Source organism: Eretmochelys imbricata, chromosome 15 (genome assembly GCF_965152235.1).
Source record: "Eretmochelys imbricata isolate rEreImb1 chromosome 15, rEreImb1.hap1, whole genome shotgun sequence".
Classification (NCBI taxonomy): domain Eukaryota; kingdom Metazoa; phylum Chordata; order Testudines; family Cheloniidae; genus Eretmochelys; species Eretmochelys imbricata.
In genome coordinates, this window is record NC_135586.1 from 28,871,226 (window position 1) to 28,897,963 (window position 26,738).

General features: G+C 46.8%; 1 protein-coding gene across 1 annotated transcript in view; it reads left to right on the plus strand.

The window, feature by feature from the left end:
• WSCD2 (WSC domain containing 2) overlaps positions 1-20,682 on the plus strand; it is a 74,906-nt gene extending 54,224 nt beyond the window's left edge. Inside the window, exons 7-8 of the mRNA XM_077835005.1 lie at positions 8,274-8,474; positions 20,324-20,682. Of these exons, the coding sequence (XP_077691131.1) occupies positions 8,274-8,474; positions 20,324-20,676 (554 nt within the window). The 3' untranslated portion in view covers positions 20,677-20,682. The remainder of the gene's footprint in view (positions 1-8,273; positions 8,475-20,323) is intronic.
• Positions 20,683-26,738: the final 6,056 nt, after the last annotated feature.

Here is a 26,738-nt window from a genome sequence, read left to right on the forward strand (position 1 = left end):
CATCGATAGATAGGTGGCTAGAATTCCATTTAATTCAATGTAACTACTCTTGATTTACCCCTTCTTCCCGAAACTGACACATGTCAGGGATGGTCTAAGGCAGTGGTTCTCAATCAGGGGTACATAGATCCCTGGGTATGCAGAGGTCTGCATCAACACATCTAGAGATTTGCCTAGTTCTAAAACAGGCTACATAAAAAGCCCTAGCGAAGTCAGTACAATCTAAAATTTCATACCAGACAATGACTTTATACAGCTTTATATACTATACACTGAAATGTAAGCACAATATTTATATTAGTTGGTTTATTTTATAATTATGTGGTAAAAATGAGAAAGTCAGCCATTTCTCAGTATAGGGTGCTGTGACACTTTTGTCTTTTTATGTCTGATTTTGTAAGCACGTAGTTTTTGAGTGAGTTGGAACTTGGGGGGACGCAAGACAAATCAGACTCCTGAAAGGGGTACAGTAGTCTGGAAAGGTGAAGAGCCACTGGTCTAAAGGTACCTCATTTCAAAGCAGCCGCTGACTTGTGTTGTCAATGAAGGAGCAATAGCTGTAAAGCATAAAGTAACAGGGACCTGAAAACCACAGTTAATGGAAAGCCCTTGAGAAGTGTAGCCACCTGCTCAAATGCCAGCACGTACAGCTGATTCTGTTTCCCCTTCTTGTCCTCACTGCTCTGAAACAGAGTTTTGAGTCTTTCAAGCCATCACAATGTCTTGGTAGATTTGTTACTAGGGATTCGCTTAGTGCATTTCAAATGGCCCCAAACCCAGCAGTCCTTATTCAGGCAACACTTTCTTTGGCTCCAGTAGGAATTTTGCCTGAGGAAAGACTTCAGGCTTTGGGCCAAGTCTTGCCCCAGGCTCGTGGTGTGATCTCCACGGTGTAGGAGGGGGGGAGGGATAGCTCAAGTGGTTTGAGCATTGGCCTGCTAAACCCAGGGTTGTGAGTTCAATCCTTGAGGGGGCCATTTGGGATCTGGGGCAAAAATTGGGGATTGGTCCTGCTTTGAGCAGGGGGGTTGGACTAGATGACCTCCTGAGGTCCCTTCCAACCCTGATATTCTATGATTCTATGACACGCGTCACTCCTTTCTGTTCCTGCTATACAGTTCTATTTGCATGGTCCACCTAGCATCACCTCCTCGGAAAAGGCTCGAGGGCTGGACTGTGCCATTTCCACGGAGCCCTGGGTGGGGCATGGTGCCATTTAGCTCAAATGAGGACAATCTGAATTCACCCCCTGCATATCCACACGCACCTTCCTGAGGGCCAGATTGTGGGCTGCCTTGCGTGACCTCCCAAGTAAATAAGGGGGTAATTCCCTGGCACCAGCTACTTGGATTGCGGGAAGCAGGAAGAACAGTCTCTGTGGGACCAAGGGGGAGGAGGAGGTGGGAAGTGGGTGGAGAGTGTGCGGAGCCTTGGCTCCCTCCATCCCATTGCACCAGCTACAGTTGCTATGCCAGCCTCCCAGGGGATGCATACCCGGTGTGGACCTGGGAGTAGTGGGAACCTGGGAGACAGATTCTAAGCCAATCACACTGCCTGTTGCTTGGGGTTCGAGGCCATGCCATGACTGGGCCCTTCACTTTGGCGTGGAAAAATTCTATGTCATGTTTGTGTTGCAGCTGTCACTTGTGGTCCATGCTGGGGACTGAAACTTCCCATAAAAGGTCTTGGCTGGAGTGGCTTGGAATTTGTCAAAAATTTTCAAATTCCACATTTTTGCACCAAAAAAAAAATAAAATAAAATAAAATATCCACTCATTTTTGACCAACTCCAGGCTCAGCTGACCGCAGCGTGGCTGGACCAAATGCCAGGGGGCAAACTCCCACTTTGTTTTGCATTATAAAAACGATTTGGGGGTCTTATAACAGACTCCCTCCGCCCCCTTAACTGGGTATTTACCCTGCCTTTATCCTGCCTTGTCCCCTGTTTATGATACCCATTTTGTAGTATGTCAGTACTAAACTGTGGATTCATGTGGGTCACCCCAAGACCATCAAATCTGCCTTTAAACTCACATTTCATTAGGGATTTTTTTAAAAATAACTTCTGTGGGAGACTAAGTTAGCACAGTTGACAATCTCCATCCTCTGAGAGAGCACAAGAAGAATTCAGCAACCAAACGCAACAATAACAAAGACAGCATCGGTACATCAATCAGTCTTAAATAATCTCCCGGGCAGAGAGGAAAACTGCTGAGAGTTAATTTAATGATACAGCAAAGCAAGGCTGCGTGCTGGCTGGCTATGACGGTAAAACACCGATGTCCTGCGTTAACAGTCAGGTAGAGGACTAGAAAGGGTTGGCTTTCATGGATTTGACAGTCTTCCTCCAGAGTGCACAAACTGCTAACCAAAAACATCACAGACCCCTAGTGAGAAGGGCCAAAACAGAGACAATCTGGGGGTCACCCAATGGAACCTCCCTGTGGCTAGCAAGACCGCAGCCCACCTCCACTGAACAGCATCAAGCTGAGTCGTCTCTCCTGGCCCGCTAACGCCTCTTGAAAGAGACAGTAGCCCATTCCATCTGGAGCCACCATGAGCAGGAATTTCTGAAGGGACATGTGGTTTTGAGCACCACACTTCTGGTGGCCCAACTTGAGGCAGTTTTACGGGACCTGATTCTAAAAATGTGCCGCGCACTTGTCCTTTTTAGTGGCATTTAAGCATGTGCTTGAAGCTAAACACGTGCTTTATACATAGCTGCAAAGATTCCAAGGCCAGAAGGGACCACTGTGATCACGTAGTCTGACCTCCTGGATGACACAGTCTGGAAACCTGCCCCACAATAATCCCTAGAGCAGATCTTTTAGGAAACAGCCCATCTTGATTTAAAAATTACCAGTGATGGAGAATCCCCCAGGATCCTTTATGTGCTCTGCAAAACAGAGAGGAACATAAGCACATTCTTCAAATTAAACACGTGCTAAATTTCTCTGCTGAATCTTGACTTTAAATTCTCTGGACCTTTGTAAAACAGGGAATAACGCTAAATTAAATTATTAAATTAAATTCTCTGGACTTCAGTTCCCCTTTGTAAAACAGAGAATAAAGTTTGCATTTGAAATCCATCAACGGGCTCATGGGTGATTTGCAAACAGAGAGAGGGGGTCAGTTCCTTTTGAATATCATTCACACTGGATAATTTAACGAGCCCCAGTAGTTCTCTTTCTGTTTCTCGTCTTGCTGGTAACTTGGGAAAGCGTGAAAAGGGCAAGTCTGAGAACAAGTTATCCACTCCCCTTCCCCATTGCAAAAAAATGTTTTGGTTCAGACTGAAATGTGAGCATGGAGTCAGATCACTTTGCTTTTTGTCAGGCTCAGCTCCCCCTATTCCTACCACAAAACAGGCCATTCCACAAAAGTGCTCCCTCCTCCAAATAAGAATATATCTGCTTTTGAAATGCAGTAAATCCCCTCACCCTATGTTGGGAGAGGCCAATCTCTCGGTTACAAATTAGACTGCTTCAGCGCAAATGTTATTGCTTAGGGCATGCAGGATGGCTTAACAGAAAAACGTTAGCCTGCCGGTCTGCTCACTGCTGCTGGTTGACTCGCAAAGCATGTTTCTCCTTGGGCGTAATGATTTTGCGGATATCCATCTTTTGTTCCTGTGTGAGATGGAGAAATTAATATTTTTACTGGGAAAGAGCTCTTCCCCCATTCTGCCTCTAAAGCCCCTGGAGGGACAATAGCAACACTGCCCCGATGAGGTAAAAAATGACAGTATGACTTGGCTAAAACTATAAAGAGCTACAGGTGCGCTCAGTGCAGGGAAGGTCTGAAACGGACAGAGGAATAGCTTCTGGGACGAGTGAGGGCAACACAAGGAAGAACAGCTTTCATGCACTTATGCAATTAGCTATGGAACTTTTTGCCATAAGATATAATTGAGACAAAGACATTAGTAGGATTCATTGAAGGCGTCGCCATTTATATGGCTAATAATAGTATCCACAGTGGAATAATATGGTTATTTGTTATAAAAGAAGACTTGTGGAAGAGTTATAAACCCTCATGCTCCAGGGCATAAGACAACCTCTCAGGGGGGTCAGGAAGAAACTTCTCTGTGAAAAGGTTATTTGGTCAGTTCCTTCTGCAGGATTTCTTGCACCTGCCTCTAAAGCAGGCATTGCTGGCCAGTGTGGCTAGCAGGATACCAGACTTAATGGACCACTGCCCTGATCTAGTCTGGTAATTTTTATGTTCTCATGAAGCTCCAGAAGAAAATACATAAATTATTATTATTTATTCTTTGTATTACAGTAGTGCTGTAGGCAGGGTTCAGGGCCCCATTGCATGCAGTTCCCAAACTTTCCCCCTGCGTGATCCCATTTTCAGATGTATTGCCTCCCAGACAGCATGGAGGATGCCATTTTAAAATGGCACCCTGCAGGCAGCGTAATCTCATATGCACCGTATGTACTAGGTCACGCTGTGCTGAGGAGGCCAGTTTGTTCCACAGAATGTGCTACTCTGAAGACACCATTTTGCTCCACAAACACCGACTAGAAAGACCCAGAGAGTTTGCAATCTAGATTAGTGCTCAAGAAATGGTCTTTCAATAGCATTCAGTCTTGTGATAAGAGGAATAATGATGATCAGATTTTATATTTATTTTCAATACCTTTATTTATAGATCCCATTTTCTTTTCTTTTCTTTTTTTAACAAAATCTCAGACAAAATCTCTCCTCCTCATGCTGTCCATACCAGAGCTGGCCTTGCAGTGCAAATGGTTATCATAGATAGTCATTTGAATACATACATGAAATTTGATTTCGTTGTGTGTGCCACTGGAACTGGGTGAATAATTTTAAGAACTTTTTTGTTGTTGAGTAAAATAGTCAATGAATAAATTATTCCTTGAGTATGTGCGCAAATGGCTCACCATTGGAAATGTTGGTCAAACCTTCAGGATTCTTTCATGTCCATGGAGATATCTGAAAGACTCACACCTAGTAAACTGCATGGCACTCAGTTTATGTGCTTCTGAAGGATGACCGACTAAGCTGACCATGTGGGGAATTGAACCTGTGACTCCAGGGGGTCTAGGCTTATGCCCAGAACTGGTCACTCCTAGGATTAGAAGAGACCATGTTTCCCTGGTAGGCTTTACCTTACCAGTCCTTGCTCAGATCAAGTCCATGAGAAGTCTATTTCAAATACATTCCAAGATTCTCTACAATTTCAGTATCAAAATGCTGAGCTCAGTTTAATTCTATGGAACCCATCTGACATGTCTTTGCAATAGTTGTAGCTGATACAGCATGATAGAGTTTCCAGACACGTTCACTTATATCAACCAATGCCCATCCCCTCGTTCTCCTTTGCACAATGGTTCTTGAGTATGTTCGTTCACTAGAGCAATTTATTTAAACGTCTTTGTCCCGCTGAGTTTAAAAAAAAAAACAAAACACACGCACACCAAAATCTACACACTAATGATCCAAACCATTTTGTTCTGCTGGCTAAAAATCAAACAGTATTTCATGTTTATTCTGGGCTTTCTACTCATCTGACTGGGCTAGAATGTATCCAAGCAACTCATAGATTAGCGACCATGTAGCTATGTTGTACAGCATAACAGAGGAAAGCAAATTACACATCCATAATTGATGTAATACATCTACTTACACCCTCTGGCTCCCCCTGGCTTGACTCATCTGTTGACATGTTTTTTTTCTGTTTATTTAGACATGGTGTGTGTATTTTTCATACAGCTAGGCCTGCGGGTCATGGAGGCGAGGCTGTTCGGCAGGTTGAGTGCAAGCTGGTTGGCTGCTCGGTTGGATTTGCAGCTGGTGAACTAAGAAAGTGAGGCTACAGCCCTGTGTGCTCAGCAGCAAAATAAGTAGAATTCAGAGCAGCTGGGAGAGGGAAATCTGTGTCTTCCCAGAATGAGTTTGCAGGTAGTTTTTGCTATTGTTATCTTAGCCCTAGGAGATGGCACAGGATGCAAAGCAAAGTGATTTCGGCAACCACACATTGGGCCGTTGCCTCTACTCCACAGGAACCCCCAAGCACTCCTGGCGCCCGGCCTGCCCTACCCAGGCTGTAATTAGCACCAATTCTGCTGTGGACACCTGGCCAGCAGGAAGTGGACTGACTCCGCTGACTCTCCTCCCAAAGGCAGTATAATGACTTTAAATCACTCAGCCAGGACCAGGCTCACAACCTGGAGGCGGGGAGCCTATTCCCAATGCCCAGAGACATCCGCTCCCTTCAAGTTTATTTAAGACAAATTATTCCTTGTAGGAGCTCTGCTGAGTCATCTTGGATCAGGGATGTTGGGTGAAAGCCCCAGCCAGACATCGTATGGGCCGTGGGTAAAACTGAGGCTGGTGCAGAGAACCAGCGCAATGCTTTTACACCACTTAACACCCCCAAACTGGGCTAAAGGAAGCGGTGCAGAAGCCTCCTGTTGGCCTGCTGCATAGGGATGGAAATCAGCGCTGGACTCCCCAGGGGTCGGGTCACGATGGCCACCTCTAGGCTTGGCCAAACATGAGTTCAACCCGTCGGCCTGTGAGCCTGCCTTTCCTCTCCTCAGCGTCCAGGGTTGAGATCTTCAGTCAGAGATATGGGGGGGATTATTACAAATCCCGCACTGCCCCGGCTGAACACAAGTGGTGCCTCATTGGCTGTGCACAGGGGACGTGGCTGAGCTGGATTGTTGCTATATATAAACAAACCGCTTTAAAAGTCGGACGAGTGAAACCAATTTACAGACAACAGCAAAGGCCGGTGGCATTAATGGGCACTCTGAGCGCACCCATAACAGGCTGTCAAGTGTCATTTCTCACTTTACGAGCCGCCACCACTGAGTTGAGTGCAAACTACCAGAGCCAGGAAGGTTATACTTTAAAAGAAGTGCTCTTGACCCTCAGATTCAGACCAGGGCTCAGGTATGTTGGTTAATGCTGTAAATAGCCCATGAAGGCTCATGAATGCCAACATGTTTGCCACTGAGGCCTCAAGGAAAGCTGAGATTTGGGAAATCGGTCTGTTTGCAGACAGCTCTGCTGACAAGTGGTGAAATTCACTGCACCAGCACAAAGTCAGAGGCACCGGAGAATCCTTGGCACTGAACCACCTGTTGCGTACTGGTGCACAGGATTCAAAAACCTGGCTAAGTATCGCTATCCTCCTTTTATACATGAGGAATCTGAGAGGAAGTTATTTGCCTGAGTAGCCATGTGAGTCAGTGATTGAGCCAAGAAAAGAACCCAGGAATCCAGTCTTGGAGCCCTGTTGGGGACATGAAATCCAGACACATCCCATCCTTGTTGACTGGAGTGGGGGAGGCTCCCAAAGTGCTGTTTTCCAGGGAGCACTGGGAATGATGGGGCTTTTGGTGCCCCTTCTTTAGACATGGCATTGACCAATGAGGAGGCTCCAGATCTCGCTGAGAGTCGCTGCAGTTGTGGTGTGCGTGGTTTAGTCCCAGGCGAGGCGAATTAGGGGGACAGTTCACCACCTCAGCTGGCCCTTTGCCTAGCATGCCTCCAACAACTGGCCTCGGCTAATCCAGACATGAGCAGCATGTTCCCTCGAAGTCCCTGGGAATGCCCCGAGAACACGGCCACTGCCACCCCGTGCTTTCACGTCAGCAAGCTGTGGGACCTCGGCACTCACAGGCTGAGATCGACGCAGTGTGGTGGAGCTGGGGACAGCCTCTGCCTTCCAACACACCACGGTACCGTGGATTTTTGCAAGCATTGATAAACTAAATCTCACAGAGCCTTCTGTCTTCTAGTAAAGTACAGGCATCATCATCCCATTTCACAGATGGGAGAGGCTCAGGCATGGAGAGAGAGGTCACCCAATTTGCCCAGCTCCAGAGAATCCACTGGAGTTACTCTTGATCTACATTGCTACAAGAGCTCAATCTGGCCCAAAGTGATTTAGCCAACCCAGGATTCCTGACTCCCCATCCCCTTCTGTAACCATTAGGCCCCATTCTCTGACAGTTGTCACTAGGACTGAAGCTGAGGTTGCATGCTGACCCACCAGATGGGTAACCAGGCACTGTGCTAAGTAAAACATGAATTGCTCAGAATCCAAGCAAATACATTATTTCCTTCTGGAAAGAGGATGCAAATATATTTTAAATTGCCAGTTGCCTTCATCCAAATATATCTTGCAATCTGATTTCTTCCTGCTTCCTGTTTTCTTTTCTTTGGTCTTTTTTTTTTTTTTAATTATTATTTTTGCATTTACTTATTCTCTTGTGTCTGTTTATTTTTCTGGAAAGGGTTCAAAGGTGAAAGGGATCACTGGCGAAGTGGAAGGACAATCTGCATCAAAACCCACGAAAGTGGCCAGAAAGAAATCGAGGCCTTTGATTCAGCCATACTGCTCATCCGGAACCCATACAAAGCCCTGATGGCTGAATTCAATCGGAAGTATGGCGGTCACATTGGATTCGCGTCTCACGCGCATTGGAAAGGCAAAGGTATGCAAGCTACCGTGATACTTTTTGCACCGGTGTCACTTGCTGGTTTGGGTTGGAGGGAAAACACCCACCCATTCAGAACACGTCTCAGTGTTTTGTGTCAGCATTTTCAAAATGAAATGTGTTGATTGTTTGGATTGAAATGACTTTTTGTTCCGAAACGTCCTTCAGACGTGCACCGGACCTTGTGTGCAGTCTAGGCTGGCTGAGTTATGCATGCCACTGCCCTCTACTAGTAGGAAGAAAGACTGAGGCTACCATACCCAGCGCTCCTTTGGCTTGTGTTTTTCAGAGCTGTGCTACAGTACGGTGGACAGTTGTAACACCTACATACAGTACATGAGGGCAGAGGCTATTACAGGGCTGCAAGGGACCTAATGAATGCATCCTTCTCATAGCCAGCAGCCTCATGTATAATAATAGTATTTGCCCTTACTTAGTACAGCGGCATAATTGCCCCCCTTTTACAGATTGCTATACAGACCACTGAGGTGACCAGCCCACAGCAGGTGGTCAGCCTGTGACCGACCTGGGACTAGAATCCAGGAGTAAAGTGGAATTTTTTAGACAAAACTTTTTTTCAGTTAAAAATGCAGATTTGGGGACACCAAAACGCTTTCTGTATTTGCGCCGGTTTCAGACTGGTTTGGGCTGAGGAAAAGAAAACCAAAAAGTCTTAAGATTTTGTTTCAACATTTTCAAAATGAAATGCTTTGACTTTTTTGGATTGAAATGACTTCTTGTTCTGAAATTTCCATCAAATTTCTTTTCATGCATTCAGGCACATTTTAAAATAACGCTTGAATGACGCAGTAATGAAACATTTCACTTCTGGATTTCATTTGACCCACAATGATTTCTCTCTCTCTCTCTCTCTCTTTTTTTTTTAACTTTTTGATTCACTGAAAATTTCAAAACCATTTATGTTCGGTTCAATTTTTTTCCTAATTTTTCCGAATTACCAGCAAACTGAAAAATCCACTATTCTCACAGCTCTCTCTCTCTCTCTCCCAGAGTTCTGATTTCCATTCCATGGCTTTTACCACTAGATCAGAGGCCTTGTGCTCATACTTTGCACAAAGGGGCATTTCACCAAGAGAGCAAACTCATGAGGGGACTAGATATGGAGAAAGGAAATTCAGCCTTTAATCTGGGCAAACATACAAGGAAAAGATGTTTTGCCCAGCTTTGGTGCACAGAGTTTGGTTGTTATGGCTGGTAGAGGCAGACGGAGAGGATGCTGGGATTGATTGTCCCTATCTTCTTTTAACTCATGGTACAATAGAGATAACCCTCAGAGGCTGCAGCAGGCTTGGAACACGCAGCTTTTGCAGCTGGTTCTCAAACACCCATCAAAGCCATTTACTCCTCCATTTGGAACATTATCCCTTAAACAGTGGTGTTAGCAGAGGGTGACACCATCACTCCCATTGGACTATTCAATTCAGCCTTCCTATGTGCTGAGCTGAAACAGGAAACCCGTTAGTTGGAGAATGCCCCTGCCAGGGCTGCCTTTCCCTGTGGTGTTAAACCAAAACAAGTAGCTCATTAAGGCAAAAGCACCTTCATCCAGGTACCATCCAGTGCTTGTACACAAGCCCAGCCTAACTTCAACACTCTACTAACCCGTGGGACTGAAATGCTTGTAAGAGCCCATTGGGAGGCCTTGCTTTCCCAAATACACTCCGACATGGCCCTGAATCTCTGCTTGGTAGAATGAAGGAGAAATCCTCCAGGGTTTTCCCCTCTGAAGCCAGAGCTGCTCTCAGAAAGGGGCCTGGCCTCCTCATAGAAATCACTGTTATCAGGATGATGCCATAAAATACCTGGCCATGACATGTGGCTAATTATCCTCTTACGATTTGATGATCTTTCCCTCTGAGTGACTGGACATTCCATGTGGGAGCCCCAGCAGGAGAGAATCCTCCCTGCTAGACAAATCAGTTGCAGTCTTTTAATTCTGCACACCCAGCTGCTCCAGAGAAAGCACCTTTTCCATCCATGCACAGACACATATTGTAGATGCTTGTTAATTATAGCAATTTACAAATTGCTGTTGTGAAATTGACTTCATTGGAAAGAGTTAAAATATTTAGCTTGATTGAACATCTGCTACCCTTAATTCAGAGTTTATTTAAGGGGATCTCTTTTTGCGTTGTTGGTATGTGCCTGGATTTCATTATTGCCACATGCACTGAAATGCTCTTTCTCTCTCGCCTCGTTGCAAAGCCACCAATACCAGAGACATGCCCAGAGCAGAACCCCAGCTCCGACTGCAAGCCAAACTTGGGGAGAGATTCTGCCTTTCTCGACACAGCTCTGAGCACAGGGTGGTGCGTCAGGGGCGCTGTCCCAGGAGGAATTGTTTCCCCATTGGCTCTGGGGCAGTAGCGATTTGCTGTTGACTTAGGCCAGTAACAAATCATAACACCATTTCACACCAGCTCATCTGTGCCCGGGAGGTGGAGGGGGTGGAGCCTTGTCTCCATCTACTCCTCACCCATTTGTGCCACTGGGGAGTAGCCGGGGCTTGTGTGTCTTGGAAGCAAGGTCTGGGTAGCCCATGCAGGTGTGTAAGGGGGGCTTGTGCTCTGCCATACCCCTCCCCCCACCGCGGGGACATGAACCAAGTCACTATCTAGCCCTCAGTCTGGGGCAGTTCATAGGTTCAGAAGAGACGACATTGATCATCTAGCCTGACCTGCGTGACAGAGGCCATAGAGCGTCCCAGCATTCATGGCTGTTTGAACTGCAGCAGATCTTCTAAAATAACAGCCCATCTTGTGCTCACCTCTGGGGTTACATTTTAGCAGTTTAGGCCCCTCTCTAGGACTGATGTGAAGGCTGAGGGAATTCAGGCATGACGGGGTGCTGAGTCTTTCTTTGGAGTATGTGTCTCCATGCCCTGGTCTCTGTGCTGAGGGTGCTGACAACAGTGCTATCTGGAACCGCGAGTGGTAGGTTTTTGGATACCCATCCGGGCAGCCCCATCTGCTGCTCTCCTTCAAATGACTGTCAGAGATAGCAGGCTGGATTTTATTTTCAATTATCCAGAGCTACTCCACTGAAGTCACTGGGGTTCTCTTGGATTTATGTCCACGCAAGTGAGATCAGAATCACACCAAGCAATACGGGATGACTCCTTCAGAAGGATACAGGACAAAGGCAGTTGTCCATTTCTCCCTCCACTGTTGATGTTTAGGGGACAAAATTCCTGCATAGCCCTGCTCAGTTTGTGTAGCTCAGGGAAGGGCAACTGTCAACAGGTAGCCAGGCAGGCCATTCCCCGATCTGCACCAATGGGGTCATTTGCAGGTTTCACTATGTACACGTGAGCAGGTTTTCGGGTCCAGTGAGCATGTGCATATTTCCATGCCTCCCCTCACTGTATCCACACTTGAAACCTTTTTCTTTAACATACTGATCTGGGATAGCTAACTGTTCCAGAAATTTCTCTGTGTAAGTTTGTGCCAGTCAGGTAGAGCGCTCAGCATGATTCACTGATTGTCTTAGCAATAATTATACTGCCCAGAGAATGTGGAGAGAGGAAGCCTCAGAGAAGCTTATCTGAGGTGTTAGAACAATCAACACACAAAGCTGAGGAGAAGGTGGGAAAAATCTGTCCACAAATACTCTCTCCAACGCAAAAACTAATTTCGATTTGGATTTAAGTCAAAATATACCACCATGTGCTCTAAATAAGACACATATTTGTAACAGTGAGGGTAATTAACTGGTGGAACAACTTGCCAAGGGATGTGGTGGAGTCCCCATCATCACTCGATGTCTTTACATCAAGAACGGATGGCTTTCTAAAGGGTACGCAATGGATCAATGACAAGATGTGCGTCTGAGGCAGGAAATAGAGGGCGAAACCCTTTGCCTGTGTTATGCAGGAAGTCAGACTAGGTGATCGCAGTGATCCCTTCTGGCCTGGAAATCTGTGAATCTATAGAACTGCAAACCTTTCAAGTTCACTTTCCATGAAAGCTCAAGCACTTCATCTTTACCAGCATGAATACTCATGAAGAGCAACATTTCCTACTGGACTGTCCCGTTTGTGGAATTTTGGGACTAGCACTGTGTTGCTTAGTTACCTGACTCATCCCATCAGAGGACAAAACCAGAATTCATAGAATAGTCAACACACTGCAAACCAGATGCACTATATCCCTCTGCAGAGCGGGCAGCACACAGTGCCTCGGCATTACTTAAGCCCTTGTTTGAGGGCTGAAGTGGACAATAAGTGGCTTCTGCCCAGGGGTGAATTTTACCCATTCTGAATATTTGCAGTAAACTCTTAACAAATAACCTGCAGAGCAAAAATTATTCTCTGCAGAAATTCACCGATAAATCTGAATAGAGAATCAATTTAACAATGGTGCAAACCGAAAAGAAGGCAACATTTGTCATAGGAATTATCTATTGGAAATCATTCACTCAGCTTTGCCCGCTCCTGGATACCTGTCCCAAAGCATTCCCCGTTCAATGGGGGACTTGCAAGGCAGTCGCACTGCTGATTCCAAGTGCCAGAGTACCAGTGAGTCCAGTAAAAATGGGAAAATATGTCTTAGTGCCGAGCAGGTTTAGAAACACAGGACCTAATATTACAGAGTTATGGTTCTGTCAATAACTATGAAACAGTGCAGTGAAGAAAGGCTGCTTTCATTGCAATTGGCATCCATGTGTGTTCTATTAATCTCTGCTCAGGATTGCTGCAGTGGAAAGGAGAGAGGCAGAGAGGGAATTGGAGTCGGGGCACTAGCGCAGATTTTTCTTTTTTACTACAAGTGATTGTTTCCCCGAAGGGTTGAAGGGGAAAGGCTGGAGAGAAATATACCAGCTAGTTCTCCAAACTATTCTAACTGCAGAATCAGCCAAGGTCAGCTGTAGGCATGTTTGGGGCCCTGCGGTTTTGTGGTCCAGTTCTCACTTGGCAGCTCACATTCCAGCCCAGTCTCCCTCTCCAGCAACGGAATGAGAGTGGTGAAAAACTTGCCCCCCATTTCCTGATCTCCTGCTTGGTACCATTAGGTCCCCATAAATTATACGGCTGACCACTCAGGAGGGGGCTGCGGGCTGGGGCAGAGGTGCAGGGGGGTGAGGGCTCTGGCTGGGGGTGCAGACTCTGGGGTAGGGCTGGGGATGAGGGGTTTGGGGTGTAGGAGGGTGCTCCAGGCTGGGACTGAGGGGTGCAGAGGATGGGAGGGGGATCAGGGCTGGGGAAGGGGGTTGGGTCACGGGGGGGATTCAGGGGTGCAGGCTCCAGGCGGCTCTTACCTCAAGCAGCTCCTGGAAGCAGTGGCATGTCCCCGCTCCGGCTCCTGCCCGCCGCTCTGTGTAACCACTAAAGCACAAGCCTCTACCACGTGAAAGGAATAATTCCATATGTTGGTAGCAGTGGTAGGGCTGTTATCCTGAATGGGAACCAGCTCCTTGAGGATAACAACCTTTGAACCTTGGTGCAAGTACCTGCCCTGCAATAGACTAATAACAATAATACCTTGTTCCTATCTAGCACTTTTCATCCATAGAGCTTAAAGTGCATTACAAGGGAGGGCCAATCCGATTATCCCCATTCTAGGGATGGGAAAACTGAGGCATAGAGAGGAGAAGTGACTTGCCACCAGCCAATGGCAGAAGCAGGAATAGAACCCAGGGCTCGTGGGTCCTAGTCCACTATCCACTGGGCAACACTGCCTATGTGACCATGGGCAACTCACTTAGCCTGTCTGTGCCTCAGGTCCCGCTCAGTGCAATGGGGAAAACAGCATGGCTCTGCCTCACAGGGGTCTTGTGCAACAAAAACAGTAACGATTGTGAGGCACTCAGATACTGCAGTGAAGGGGGCCAGATAAGTCCCTAAGATGAAAGGTGGAGGAAGATACCGCTCACCCTTTTAAGAGGCCTCTTGTCTGGAATGCTCCGGAGCCATAGATTAAAACAAAAGGGTGAGCCAGCATTTTGTTACTTCCCCGTAAATCCCGAAGAATGGGAGTCCCTTATCGACGCAGCCTCCTGTGCGGCACAGACAGCTGTAGCATTGCTCATTCTTCCCACAGCCATGGCCTCCGGGCCGAAGGAAGGGGGAGCGACTCTTCATGGGAAGAGAGAGATGATTACATTTTCTTTGCTAGCTTAATCCGTGGCCTTTCCTCAGCCGCGACTGTCAGTTTGGCCACACGTAGGACACTGGTTGTTTTTCTTTCCTGACCGAGCTATTGGCCTTTCTCTTGCCACTGAGTTATGGACACCCAACTTATTTCATGTCAGACATGACTTTAATTTTAAGCATAAATTTAAAATGAATTAAATTAATTTTAATTTAAAATTAAAGTCATCCTCCATGGCATTTGCCCTCTGAGCTAGCCCCCAGGAAAGCCTACCTTTAACCCTTCACCATGGGGCTACATTTATGCATCCAAATCATGTGTGTCTGTATGTAGTGGCAGACCAGGGACTGCCACTGGTACCTTGTTCCCTATCATTAAAAGCAAACAAAGGAAAGGCCTAACTGGCTGGATATGAAAATGACCAATAGAAACAGGATCTTCTTGGTTTTTACTTTTCTCATAAGGATCTCTGCATCATGTCCAAGCATCGTATGCTCTGTCTATGCACTGGTCAGCGCAGACAGACCCTGGAGACTGGATTCCTCTTGTTTTCTGTATGTCACTCTACTGCAACTTCCCTCGCCAACATGGCTCAGTCGGCCCCAAAGAGGGACCCCCCCGCAATGGCTGAAAGAGGAGCTCACTCCCCAGGGCCAATCCAGTCCTAAAGGCTGTGAGTGCCAACAGGGAGGGCATTTCAGGACCTGCGTGAAATGAGCCTAAGTGCTTTCCTGAATCAGCGCCATCATGCCAATGATGAGTTTTTTCCACCCAGCTCTGAATTAGGTGAATATGTATTTCACAGAAATACACCAGCAGTTGACTCCCAGCAAGGTGACGTTTTTGTGCGGCCGAAATCTCTGTGAAAGCCCCTCCGCCGTTTCAAGCTTTGACTTACAAATTCCCCTCTGCCAACAATGGGATTTGACCAAAGACCTGCTCTGCCCTAAGAAGGTGCTTTGGCCTCACCTGTGGAAATATGTCTGAGTAGACTAGAACCTGAGATGGTGTGGAAGGGCTTTGCTGGACCATGAATGGTGATTTTCAGTCACTCTTGGAACACTGAGAAGGGTGAGGGGTGACTTGAGCACACCGTATAGGTTTCTACATGGGGAACAAACATCTGATAATGGCATGTCAGTCTAGCAGACAAAGATGTAACAAGATCCAAGGGCTGGAAGTCAAAGGTAGGCATATTCAGACTGCAAATAAGGTGGACAATTTTTTAATGGTGGGGGTAATTAATGATTGGAACAATTTCCCAAGAGTTGAGGTGGGTTCTTATCAAGATTGGGTAGTTTTCTAAAAGATCTACTCTAGCTCAAACAGGAATTAATTCAGGGAAGTCCTATGGCCTCTGTTATGCTGGAGGTCAGACTAGCTGATTGCAAAGCTCCTCTCTGGCTTTACAATCTATGAACCTCTCACTCAGCAAGTGACTTCTAGGCCCGTTGAGTCGAACGGGCCAGACTGTGACCTTGGTCACACCACGCTGTGGAACTGGAGTGACTCAGCTCACTGCAGTGGCCCAAATCTACACCGGTGTGAGTGGCAGAGGAATCTACATCCACCCGTCTAAGGGGAGCTTATCGCTGTGACTAGGATACCAACCCAACTTTCAAAAATGGAAGTATGGCAGCTCCCTGTCTGAGCAAATGCAGTGGGCATGTAAGGCACTATCAGAATTATCTGAACAACTGCATGTGAGGGGATGAGACCTTGCTTGGCTTCTCCTGGCTGCTGCTGTTGTTGAATATAGCTGCTGATCTTTTCTTTCCCTCCTGGTTGCAGCTGGGCTTTTCACCAGCCTGGGCTGAAGGCTCTTTGAAATCAGTATTTTGTTCCGTGACATTAATTTTATGATATCCCTGGAGTGGTTCCAAAGCAAAGTTTTATGTGATATGATTACACAAGGTGAATTGTCCTGTATCTGCTTAATGAAACAGATACCGTCTTTAATGATTCTTTGGGGAATTAAATACAGTTAAGCTATTAATCAGGCATTGGTTCCTCAAGGAGGACAAGAGGAAGGAGCACATACCCAGAGCTTTTATGCATCATAAGATACATGTGTATTACAGTTTCAGCAGAATCACAAGCTTATTATTGGTGTTTCATTATCCTTTTTATCACCTGATTTTAATGTGGGGATCAATTAGCGAGAGACCTTGGGAATAACGGAAAGATTTTTAGTAGGGAGCGCGTGAAGTGAGCCTAGGAATCAGATGACTAGTTGAGCTCACTGAAGATATTATCAATCACCAGCCAAAGACCTTTGTGGAAGTTTATCGACAGGGCCTATTGTCATTTCTTTCAGAGCCATTTTGCTGAACTACTCCTGGTGTTGAGGATCAGAAAACACCACATTTAGTATCTCTCTCTCTCTCTTTCAAACACACACACACATGGGGCCCATTTTTATTTACAGTTGTCCAAGGGAAAGAATTGAAACTATAAAGTCAACCTCAAAACTCCGTGATTAGACAGACTGTTTGCATTCAATTTCAGGAGTGACAGGTGGTAATAGCCACTTTGATTAAACCCAGAGAGCCCAAGTGGCCTGAAGAAATGCAGAGTCGAGGCTGATTAAATGCCCGGAGGGGAGGAGGCGGGGGGGACTTGAAGTGGTTGCCACTGACAGTAGAAGTGAAAAGAAGGCAAGCATTACCTTTCCTCAGTAGCTGAGATTTCCAGCTCACATGACATTGTTGTCATGGAAATTATACCAGTTCTGTGTTCAGAAAGTGAGTCAGCCCCCTTGACTTTAGAAGCAAGCAGCATCTCAGCAGAGTTGAGGGAAGCTACAAGGGGAAAAGATACTGGGATACAGAAGAGAAGTTTCAGACTTAAAGCCAGTTTTAGGAGATTTTGGTAAAGATCAATCTGGCAAGGTCAGCAAGGTTATGTGATGCATATAGAAAAGGAGTACTTGTGGCATACAGTATGCATCCGATGAAGTGAGCTGTAGCTCACGAGAGCTTATGCTCAAATAAATTGGTTAGTCTCTAAGGTGCCACAAGTCCTCCTTTTCTTTTTGCGAATACAGACTAACATGGCTGTTACTCTGAAACCTGTCGTGATGCATATGACATGCATGAAGTTTGCATGCTGTATGGAAAGACTCCTCCTCAGCAGATGTGCTGCAGAGAGTGACTCAACCATGACTGGAAAATAACGAGGCCATTAACAGCAAGAAAACACCATTTGAACAGGGTAGGAATGTGGGATCAGTTTAGTTCTGTAAGGAGGGCCGTTAAGTTTAGAAACATGACAGTTCACAGCTGTCAGAGACATGAACAAAAGAGCACCCCCGCGCTTGTTAAAAATACTGCAGCTCTTACAGTAGTAAAAATCACACCGAATTATAGAAATGTGGGGCTGGAAGGGACCTGGAGAGTCATCAAATCCAGCCACCTGCACTGAGGCAGGACCGAATAAACCTCGACTATCCCTGACAGGTGTTTGTTCAACCTATTCTTAAACACCTCCTATAATGGGGATTCTACAACCTCCCTTGGAAGCTTATTCCAGAGCTTAACCACCCTTATAGTTAGAAACTTTTCCCAAATATCTAACCTAAATCTCCCTTGCTGTAGATTTAGCCCATTACTACTTGTCCTACCTTCAGTGGACATGGAGAACAATTGATCACCCTCATCTTTATAACAGCCCTTAAGGTATTTGAAGACTGTTCTCAGGTTTCCCCACCCCCCACCTCAGTCTTCTTTTCTCAAGACTCAACATGCCCGATTTGTTTAACCTTCCCTCGCAGGTCAGGGTTTCTAAACCTTTGATCATTTTTGTTGCTGTCCTCCGGACTCTCTCCAGTTTGTCCACATCTTTCCTAAAGTGTGGTGCCCAGAACTGGACAGAGAACTCCAGCTGAGGCCTCACCAGTGCTGAGCTAAGTTCCCCCACACATCACCTCCATATTGGTGCACATAACAAAATTAATTTCACACATGGAGGTAAAAAATTAGAGGGAACACTGGTGCTGAGTACAGCAGGACAATTACCTCCTGTGTCTTACATATGATACCCCTGTTAATGCATCCCAGAATGACATTAGTTTTTTTCACAACTGCATCGCACTGTGATCTGCTATAAACCCCAGATCCTTTTCAGCGGTACCACCACCTAGCCAGTTATTCCCCAATTTGTAGCTCTGCATTTGATTTTTCCTTCCTAAGTGAAGCACTTTGCACTTATCTTCATAGAATTTCATCTTATTGATTTCAAATCAATTCTCCAATTTATCAAGGTCATTTTAAATTTGAATCTTGCCCTCCACGGTGCTTTCAACCCACCCTCCCCTTCCAACTTGGTGTCATCTGCAAATTTTATATCACCTTCATCATCATCATAATGTGCACACTTCTCCTGCCTGTTGTTGGAAGATCTCACTGTATTTTACAGTGGGGCCAGATACAGAGGATTTTCCTATATGCACATGCCAGGATTTTCAAACTGGATAAGGATTTGGATGCCCGATTGCAATTCAAATGAATGGGAATCGAGTGTGGAAATCTCAGCCATAGCACGGATCAGATTTTTGCCCCACATTGGAGCGTTCATTAATTATGCCCTGTTACACCCCAGTGAGCTAGGCAAGTATAACCAGTATAATTCATATCCCCTTTTTACAGAATGGGCTATGAGACACAGAGAAGGCAGGTCATTGGCCAAGCTTACACAGTGAGCAAGCCATACCATGGTGTCACCGCTGGTCTCACTTTAAGGCTCAAAGGGAGGTATCAGCTGTACAAAGCTGACATTTCAGGGAGTCTGTCCCCATGTACAGGGGGGCTTCAGCGTGTCCTTCCAGGAAAACGAAAGGAATACAAACGGACTGCAGGAAGGGAGAAAACAAGCCAGGTTATTTGATACCTACATTTCCCGTCCGATCCTTTCTCACTTGTCCCTCCTCCTTACTCTTATTGGGGAAGAGACACGGATGCATATCAGACAGGGCTGGGGGAAACTAAGACCATATGTCCCTTCTTCAGCCTGAGTCAGGGTCAAGAACACAGTCTAGTCCATAACACCATGTTGATATGTTTATAGAGTCTCCAGCCTTCCAGATATTTCTGCTCCGTCCCCCTGGCATAAGTGTTAGCTCCCTCCAATTCTTTCCCCCCACTGCTGGCTCCAGGACCTCCTCCTCAGTGTCCCCAGGATTGGAACAGGCTCCCAGACCCAGTCAACACGAGTGCCACTTCTTCCCCCCTCTCCTTCATGCCACTCCTAAAGACCTCACCCTGTAATGAAGTCCTGATGTCGTAGCTCCCACCTACATTAATTGCACCCTTCCTGTTTGTACACTTAGACCAAGTCTTGCATGCCTTCCTTGCATGCCTGAAAGCTGGGCTGGATTGACCCATCACTGGGCCCTAGGCAACCATAGGGGTCACAGAGCCACTCAGGTTTGGGTCCTCTCCCCCCAAATTTAGGGCATTGGCACCTGCTTAGTTCACCTATGCATCAGTCCAGCCCTGCTTGAGAGGTCTCTTTGACGTCCAACAGACCAGGATTTGACCTTTGCTTTGTAATCCCATTGGGTCAGGGGCCGAGGTCTTTGTCCTGATAGGGGAATTGTTACTCTTGCAAAGTGCCACCATAATGTTAATAACATTACTCATAGATAGATTGGTAAACAAGAGACCTACATAGTGTCTAGTGCCTTCACACATGCTGTGACTGATTCTGTTGTTAATGGATTTCCTTTGCTTCTCGCAGAATGGCCAGAATTCGTTAAGAATTACGCCCCCTGGTGGGCCACTCACACCCTGGACTGGTTGAAGTATGGCAAAAACGTCCTTGTGGTGCACTTTGAGGACCTGAAGCGAGATCTCTTTGTCCAGCTGAAGAGGATGGTGAGCCTCCTGGGCACCAGGGTGTTTGAGGACAGACTCTTGTGTGTCGAGGGCCAGAAAGATGGAAACTTTAAGCGCTCGGGGCTGAGGAAACTGGAATATGACCCCTACACGCCCGAGATGAGAAAAACGATCAGCACTTACATTAAAACCGTGGACATGGCTCTGAAACTCAGAAACCTCACAGGGGTCCCAGATGACTATTATCCGAGATGATGAAGATGACACTTGGGGGAACGGACTCTAACCAGAACAGAAAGGCTTGGTTTTCCCAGCCAGTACCTAGTTCCACCCAGTGGGTGGCTTTCTTTGAATTATCCACCTGCTGCTATTAGCTGTTAATGAATTCCCTGCATGAGAAAAAAGAATGGTTACCCGTCATCGCTGAGAAGATGCCTTGGCAAACACATCGACGAGTCTAAATTCTTTGGGGATCGTGCTGTTGTGAATTGGCGTTTGCGACCTGAAAAGCTTCACCTCTGCTGTCTTTACTGTTTTCTCTCTCCTGTAACGCGGGGTGCGTTTTCCGTTCTCTGTCAGACTTTACAAAGTGGCGAACAATGCTCAGAAATGGCAGGAAGGAGAAGCAGCCTCCAGTTTCCAGTCTGAAACAGGGCTGAACAGAGACACGGCATTTAAAATTTCATCTGATATTATTTACGGTGATCCATTCATTCCTAATAACTTACTTCTTTATTTATAACCTTCCTTGGAGTTTGGGGGTAATGCTAATGCTGGAGATTAACAGTAAAACTCACCGTGCATTTCCCAGGCCTAATTCAGCTCACAGGCCCTGATCCAGCAAGGCGCTTTAGCACATAGTTAGCTGTATGCACGGCTTCTCAACCTGGGGGGCACGACCACCTTGATTTTCTTAGATCACTCAGTAGGAGGGAAGTCCTGACCGAATGGGATGGGCATTGGGGTGGAGAGGAGTATGGAAGAGGCTGAGAACCACTGATTTCAGGCACCTGCTTAGCTGTAAACACAGGAACAGTCCCACTGGGCCTATTCCACTACTCTCATGCTCAAAGTTAAGCATGTGCCTAAGCGCTTTGCTGGATCAGGGCCATGGTTACATGAGTCTAAATCTGAGGAATGACACTGGAGTCACACTGGCTTAAACAAGAGCAAACGTGCCCCATCCCCCACCCACATCCCAGCTGTATTGTCCTTCCCACCTCCTCCTGCCTAAGGCCTGGCTGATGCTGATCATCTCTCCCATCACTGGCTTTGGCAGCAGATGCGGCCGGGCCTGGACAGGCTCCTGCGGTGGCTGTTGACATTCTTGTCACAGAATCTCAGACAGGGCCATTATCTTTAGACAAATATTTGCTGCTTCGTCAGTGCAAGGGCACCACAAGCCACTTCCATTTGCCCTCCTCGCAGACGCCAGCTCTCTCCTCTGGCAAGCCAAGGTCTCCCTCAAGCGCTCACAGCTGACCCATCCCCTGGTGCTGACAATCACCCATGGGCGGGGAAGTAGTTGCAGGGCCGCTTAGCACTGAAGCTGTCAGGCTGATTAGATCCCCCTGCATGCTCATTTGACATTCATTACCACTGAAAATTAGAACAGAAAGAAGGAGAGGAAAAAATGATTCTCAAGAAGGAGAGATGGAGGGCTGGGTCCTCCATCCCTGCCCTCCACAGCCCGTAAGCCGTAAAGCAGGGGTAACGTCAATGTCCTTTGGAGGATTACAAATGAGCAAATGGTTTGGGGGCTGGGCACCAAGTGCTGGAGAGCTGTTGAATTTGGATCTGAGCCTCATGTCAACCAGAGTCTGGGGTCCCCAGATTTGAGGTTCCAGTTCAGTGTGTCCAAGGTGTGAAGTCTGGATCTAGATGTGAATCCAAACTCCCTCAAAATTCAAGGGGGAGGGACGGTTCAGGCCCCAGTGTCCGGATTGGACCGATCTACGCTAATCATGCATCAGGTACCCATTTGGCTTGGATTCCACAGTACAGCAACAGCAGACAGGATGCGGCCTTTAGTTAGCTGAATTGTAATTGAAAATCTTGCAGCTGAATAGCTCGTACTCTAGATGTTCACCGCCTTTTAAAAAGCCCTTCATCTCTGGAGAGGCAACAAGGAGCCTTTTGGAGTCAACAGGATAAGAGCAGCCATTCTTACTCAGCCTGCTTGACTCTCCTTCTCTCCCGCTCCTCCCAAAGCCTGCTGCTCTGCCGAGAAGGGTTGAGCACCCACCTCGGAAATGAGTTCGCAGTCGCTCCTCTAACCTGAAATTTGTTCAGCAACAAGGATGTTGCTCTGTTTTCCATCAGCCGTTACCGTGCCTTGTGCACAAGAGAACGAGGAGAGGGATGGAGAGTTTTAGGGAGGAAATCCCGAGGCTGAGCTGTTTAGATGGCTAAAATCAGGAACAAATTACTCCAGCTGGAAACAATTCAGGACCACTCCCTGCAACCCGCCCCCACACCCACTCAGACACTAATCCATGGCCACACCAAGAGGGAGCTGTGAGAGACACTCTGTCGCCTCTGAGTTCTTGCTGCGGAAAAAAAGGAGTCAAAAACCAAAGGATTTGTGTGTGTGTATTTCAGTAAGGTATCATTTTGCAAAGCCGAAGTTCCTAGGAGCTGTGTGTGGTCCTGCAGCAAATTCCAAACCACCAGTTCATTCCCGGATCAATACTTCACTGCAGTCCAGTTCCCCCACCCTGCCAACATAATCTGCGAGTCCCCTTTGGATTAGATGCAAAAGCCATATATTGTACTCTGCCTTTTTCTATAGTTAGTTACTTGACAGTTGGCTTTTAACTCTTGATCTTGATAGAAATCAGTGCACAGTTCTCTATATATCTCTATATTCCAGGAAAGCAAAGCAAACTACATTGAGAAGAGGAAAAATTTAAATAAATATATTTTTTTAATGTGTCTGAGGAAAAGACATAGCCAAATGGAAAATGACAGCAACATCAGGGCTGCGGGGTTTGCTTTCATTGGGTTTTTTTTTTTCCCTTCCTGATTTCTCTTTTCTTTGGCTGTTTAGTCATCTAGGTGCAAGCAGAAGCCTTAGCTTACAAACCAGGTCTCATCTCTGAATGTATTTTGTAAGGAGTAACTACAGAGTTTTTAACTCTTTCTTTAGCCAATCATTTGAGGTTTTCTAGGAGATCGGACGCCTGTGTCCTGACAGAGAAAAGCAATCTGGTTTCCTTTGTCTTCGTATGTGGCAGTCCAGGGACTGTCAAACTCTGTCAGAGCAATCCTCAGGTTAACGCCTATTAAACGAGAGTTTTGTTGATATTCCTCAGCGTGCTGGCATGTGTTTTGCAGAGCAGCTCGACACATACACACACGCACAGACATGCGCCCGGGACACAGAGATGTCACCCACAGAGACAGCTCAAAGGCAACTGTCAGACAAGGACGATATTGCCCCCAAAACGGGCTAGGTGCTTCACAGAGCAAATCCTCCGACGTGACATGGTTTCCTGGCCAAAGAGCTGACAATCACATCATTGACGAAAGCAGCAAAGAGGAGGGGATGCAGCAACCGGTGGAAAGCAGGGAGCAACAGGGGATGGAGCAAAGGGCCAGGGTTACAGGCGTGCACTCCCTCGCCTGTACAAACCTGGGAAAATCACAATGTTATTGCTATATTTATGCCTTTTCTGGGAGACACAAAATAAGTGGTGCTTTAGGAAGGCTCTGAATGAGAAAAAAAGGGAGGGATTGCTCAGGATATTACACGTGTAAGGGGCAAAGGCATGGGACTGGGAGAAGAAATGTCTCCCAAACACACACACACACACACGCAGGTTAAAAGCCTGCAAAGGCAGGTCCCTTGAGTTTTCCCGTGCAAACACAAACCATCTGGTGAAGTTCAAGGATGTGTTACCTCAGTGGGACCCAAACCCAGAATCTCCCTGGTTTTGCCAGCCTTGGGGCAAGCACTTTGCTCCTTGGGTGACAATGCAAATGGAACAATCCCTCTCTCCCACGGGAGCATTCTGCCCCTTGTTATGGATGCAATGTCCTTGGAGAGCCTCATGGGCCAAGTTCAAGAGCAGCCGTGCCTAGGGCAGATCAGTTCTGCTGCCATGAGCAGATGCTGCTAAGAACAAACTGCCAGGGCAACGAATTCTAACTGGGGCAGCCAGGAGAAGAAGAGTGAAAGCAAAAGTAACACCTCCCTATATTGCAAAAAGAGAGTGAAAATGCCAGGCTGGCATCTAGAATCGATGCTCTAAAGGAAGCCTGCATGTGTAATTGGAAAAGAGAAAAAAATGACAAGCCGGGGAACTGACAGCATAGACCTAAGCCGGCATCCAGAGAAATCTTCTCCAGGGTGACCCGCAGGAAATCTGTAGACACTAGATCCATAAATAACCACGGAAAGGCAGATGTCGACACCCAACAGTCGACAAAACAAAAATCACCGAAGGGTGTTCACACTTGCTCCCTCTGTCGGCAGATCATGGCCACACTGTGGACACCATCATCGACAGGGTGAGCAATGCGCCGTGGGTATGTATCCCACAGTGAGCATTGCGGGAAGGCAGAGCTGCGCATCTGGGGAGGATTCCCACCGAGTTCTCCCACAGCCCCCTCAGCTGCCGGGAGCGACATCCCGAGCTGCTCTGGGAGCTCTCTGTGCCGCTGTGCTCCAGTGCAGGGCAGAACAGGAGCCTTCCACATTAACGATTTGCTCTTTGTTCCCCCAACGGAGCCGCACGCTCAGCTGTCAGATACTTCCCGGAACTTTGAAAAGGGAGGGGCGCATGTCTGCAGGGCAGCAGAGATCAAACCGGTGAGCAGAGCGGTCCCAGCAGGCATTGTGGGATACTGGGGGACGCCAGTTCTGTCGACAAAACAAACAGCAGTGTCTACACTGGCTCTTTGTCCACGATAAAGGGAGGGGAAAAGAAAAAAGTCTCTCGGAGGGGTGGATGTTCTTTGTCACTGAAACCAGGCGTTTTTCCCGACAAAAGTCGCATTGTACTGTGTACGCTCTTGCTGTTCTGTTGCCAAAAGGCAGTTTTTGGCGACAAAACTTGGTAGTGTAGGCAAAGCCTGAGTGAAAGGCTAAGTGCTAGTAGTCACTGGATTTCTGGAGCAGCAGGAGTGACTGGTACGCTTGAGACACCACTTGCGATATCAGGATCATTCTAACTCACTGGAAAAAATACTGCAAAACAATATTCCAGTGCTTCCAGAGTTTGCGCAATCTAGTAACTCACCAGCGTGCTTCTGCTGAAATTGCTGATGTCTATGATCTATGGACAGAGCAGACTCAGCTGCTGGAGAGATCACATCCAAGCTATTAGTAATACATAAGGCACTACAGTAGGGGGGAAAGCATTATCTAAAAAAGGTCATCCTGCATACAAGTGGACACCAATGTTCCCCACTTCGCCCTCTCCCTAGCAGTCCTGCACACCCATGTTTGTAGATTCCTGTGGCAGATGAGCATCAACGTCATCAAAATTATAACAACTAATTACTTGAGCCTCACAAGCCCCTTGGGCTTGGAGAAGCTCTCAAGAGTTGTGATGAACAGCTCAGCTTCTAGAGTCAACAAATTGCATGAGGAAACTCATGCTAATCAGCTTTCAGGTGACGTTTTTGGTCCTTCTTGCTTCTTGTGAGGCTGAAAAGACCGTAAGAACAGCCTTTCCTTGCATTAGTTTGACACCTTGCACCTCCAAACTCAGGTCTGCAACAAAACCCTAATTCAGGTGAGTTTTGCATGATGTCCAATTGCACCAGAAAAGTTCTGCTTAGCTTTAGTCTGTGGATTCATGGATGGGTGCATTATGAGTGTATAAAACTCACTGGCTAGAGAGATAAACCACCCCTTTTTCCTGGCAAAATATGCCTGCTTTTCATTTTTGGCACAAAATATTGTCCAGTTTGTGTTAGCGGTAAGTGCTGAGCAAACAAAGAGTTAAGTAATACAGACTTCAGTGCTGCAGCTCTTTGAGAAGGCAGAGAAGGTTAGCACAACACATCAGGTCAGTCACAAAGTTCTCTCTGTCCATACTGTACAGCCCGACCCTTGTAAGCTCCCTGTTCCCCCTGACGGCAGCCACCAGAGTTACTGGCCTGCGACCCAGGCCCTCCTGGTACTGGCCCACCCTGTAATAAAATCCTTTCCACTGATGTTCTTGGAAACGGAGTGAAAACCCCAAGACCCAAATACACAGAGCTCCTCACGCTGCACAGTGAAAGCTCCATAGCAAAGCTATTAATGGCCTTACACACAAGCCGGCAGTTTACAATGGGAATCAGACTCGGTGGTGCCTTGAGTGAAA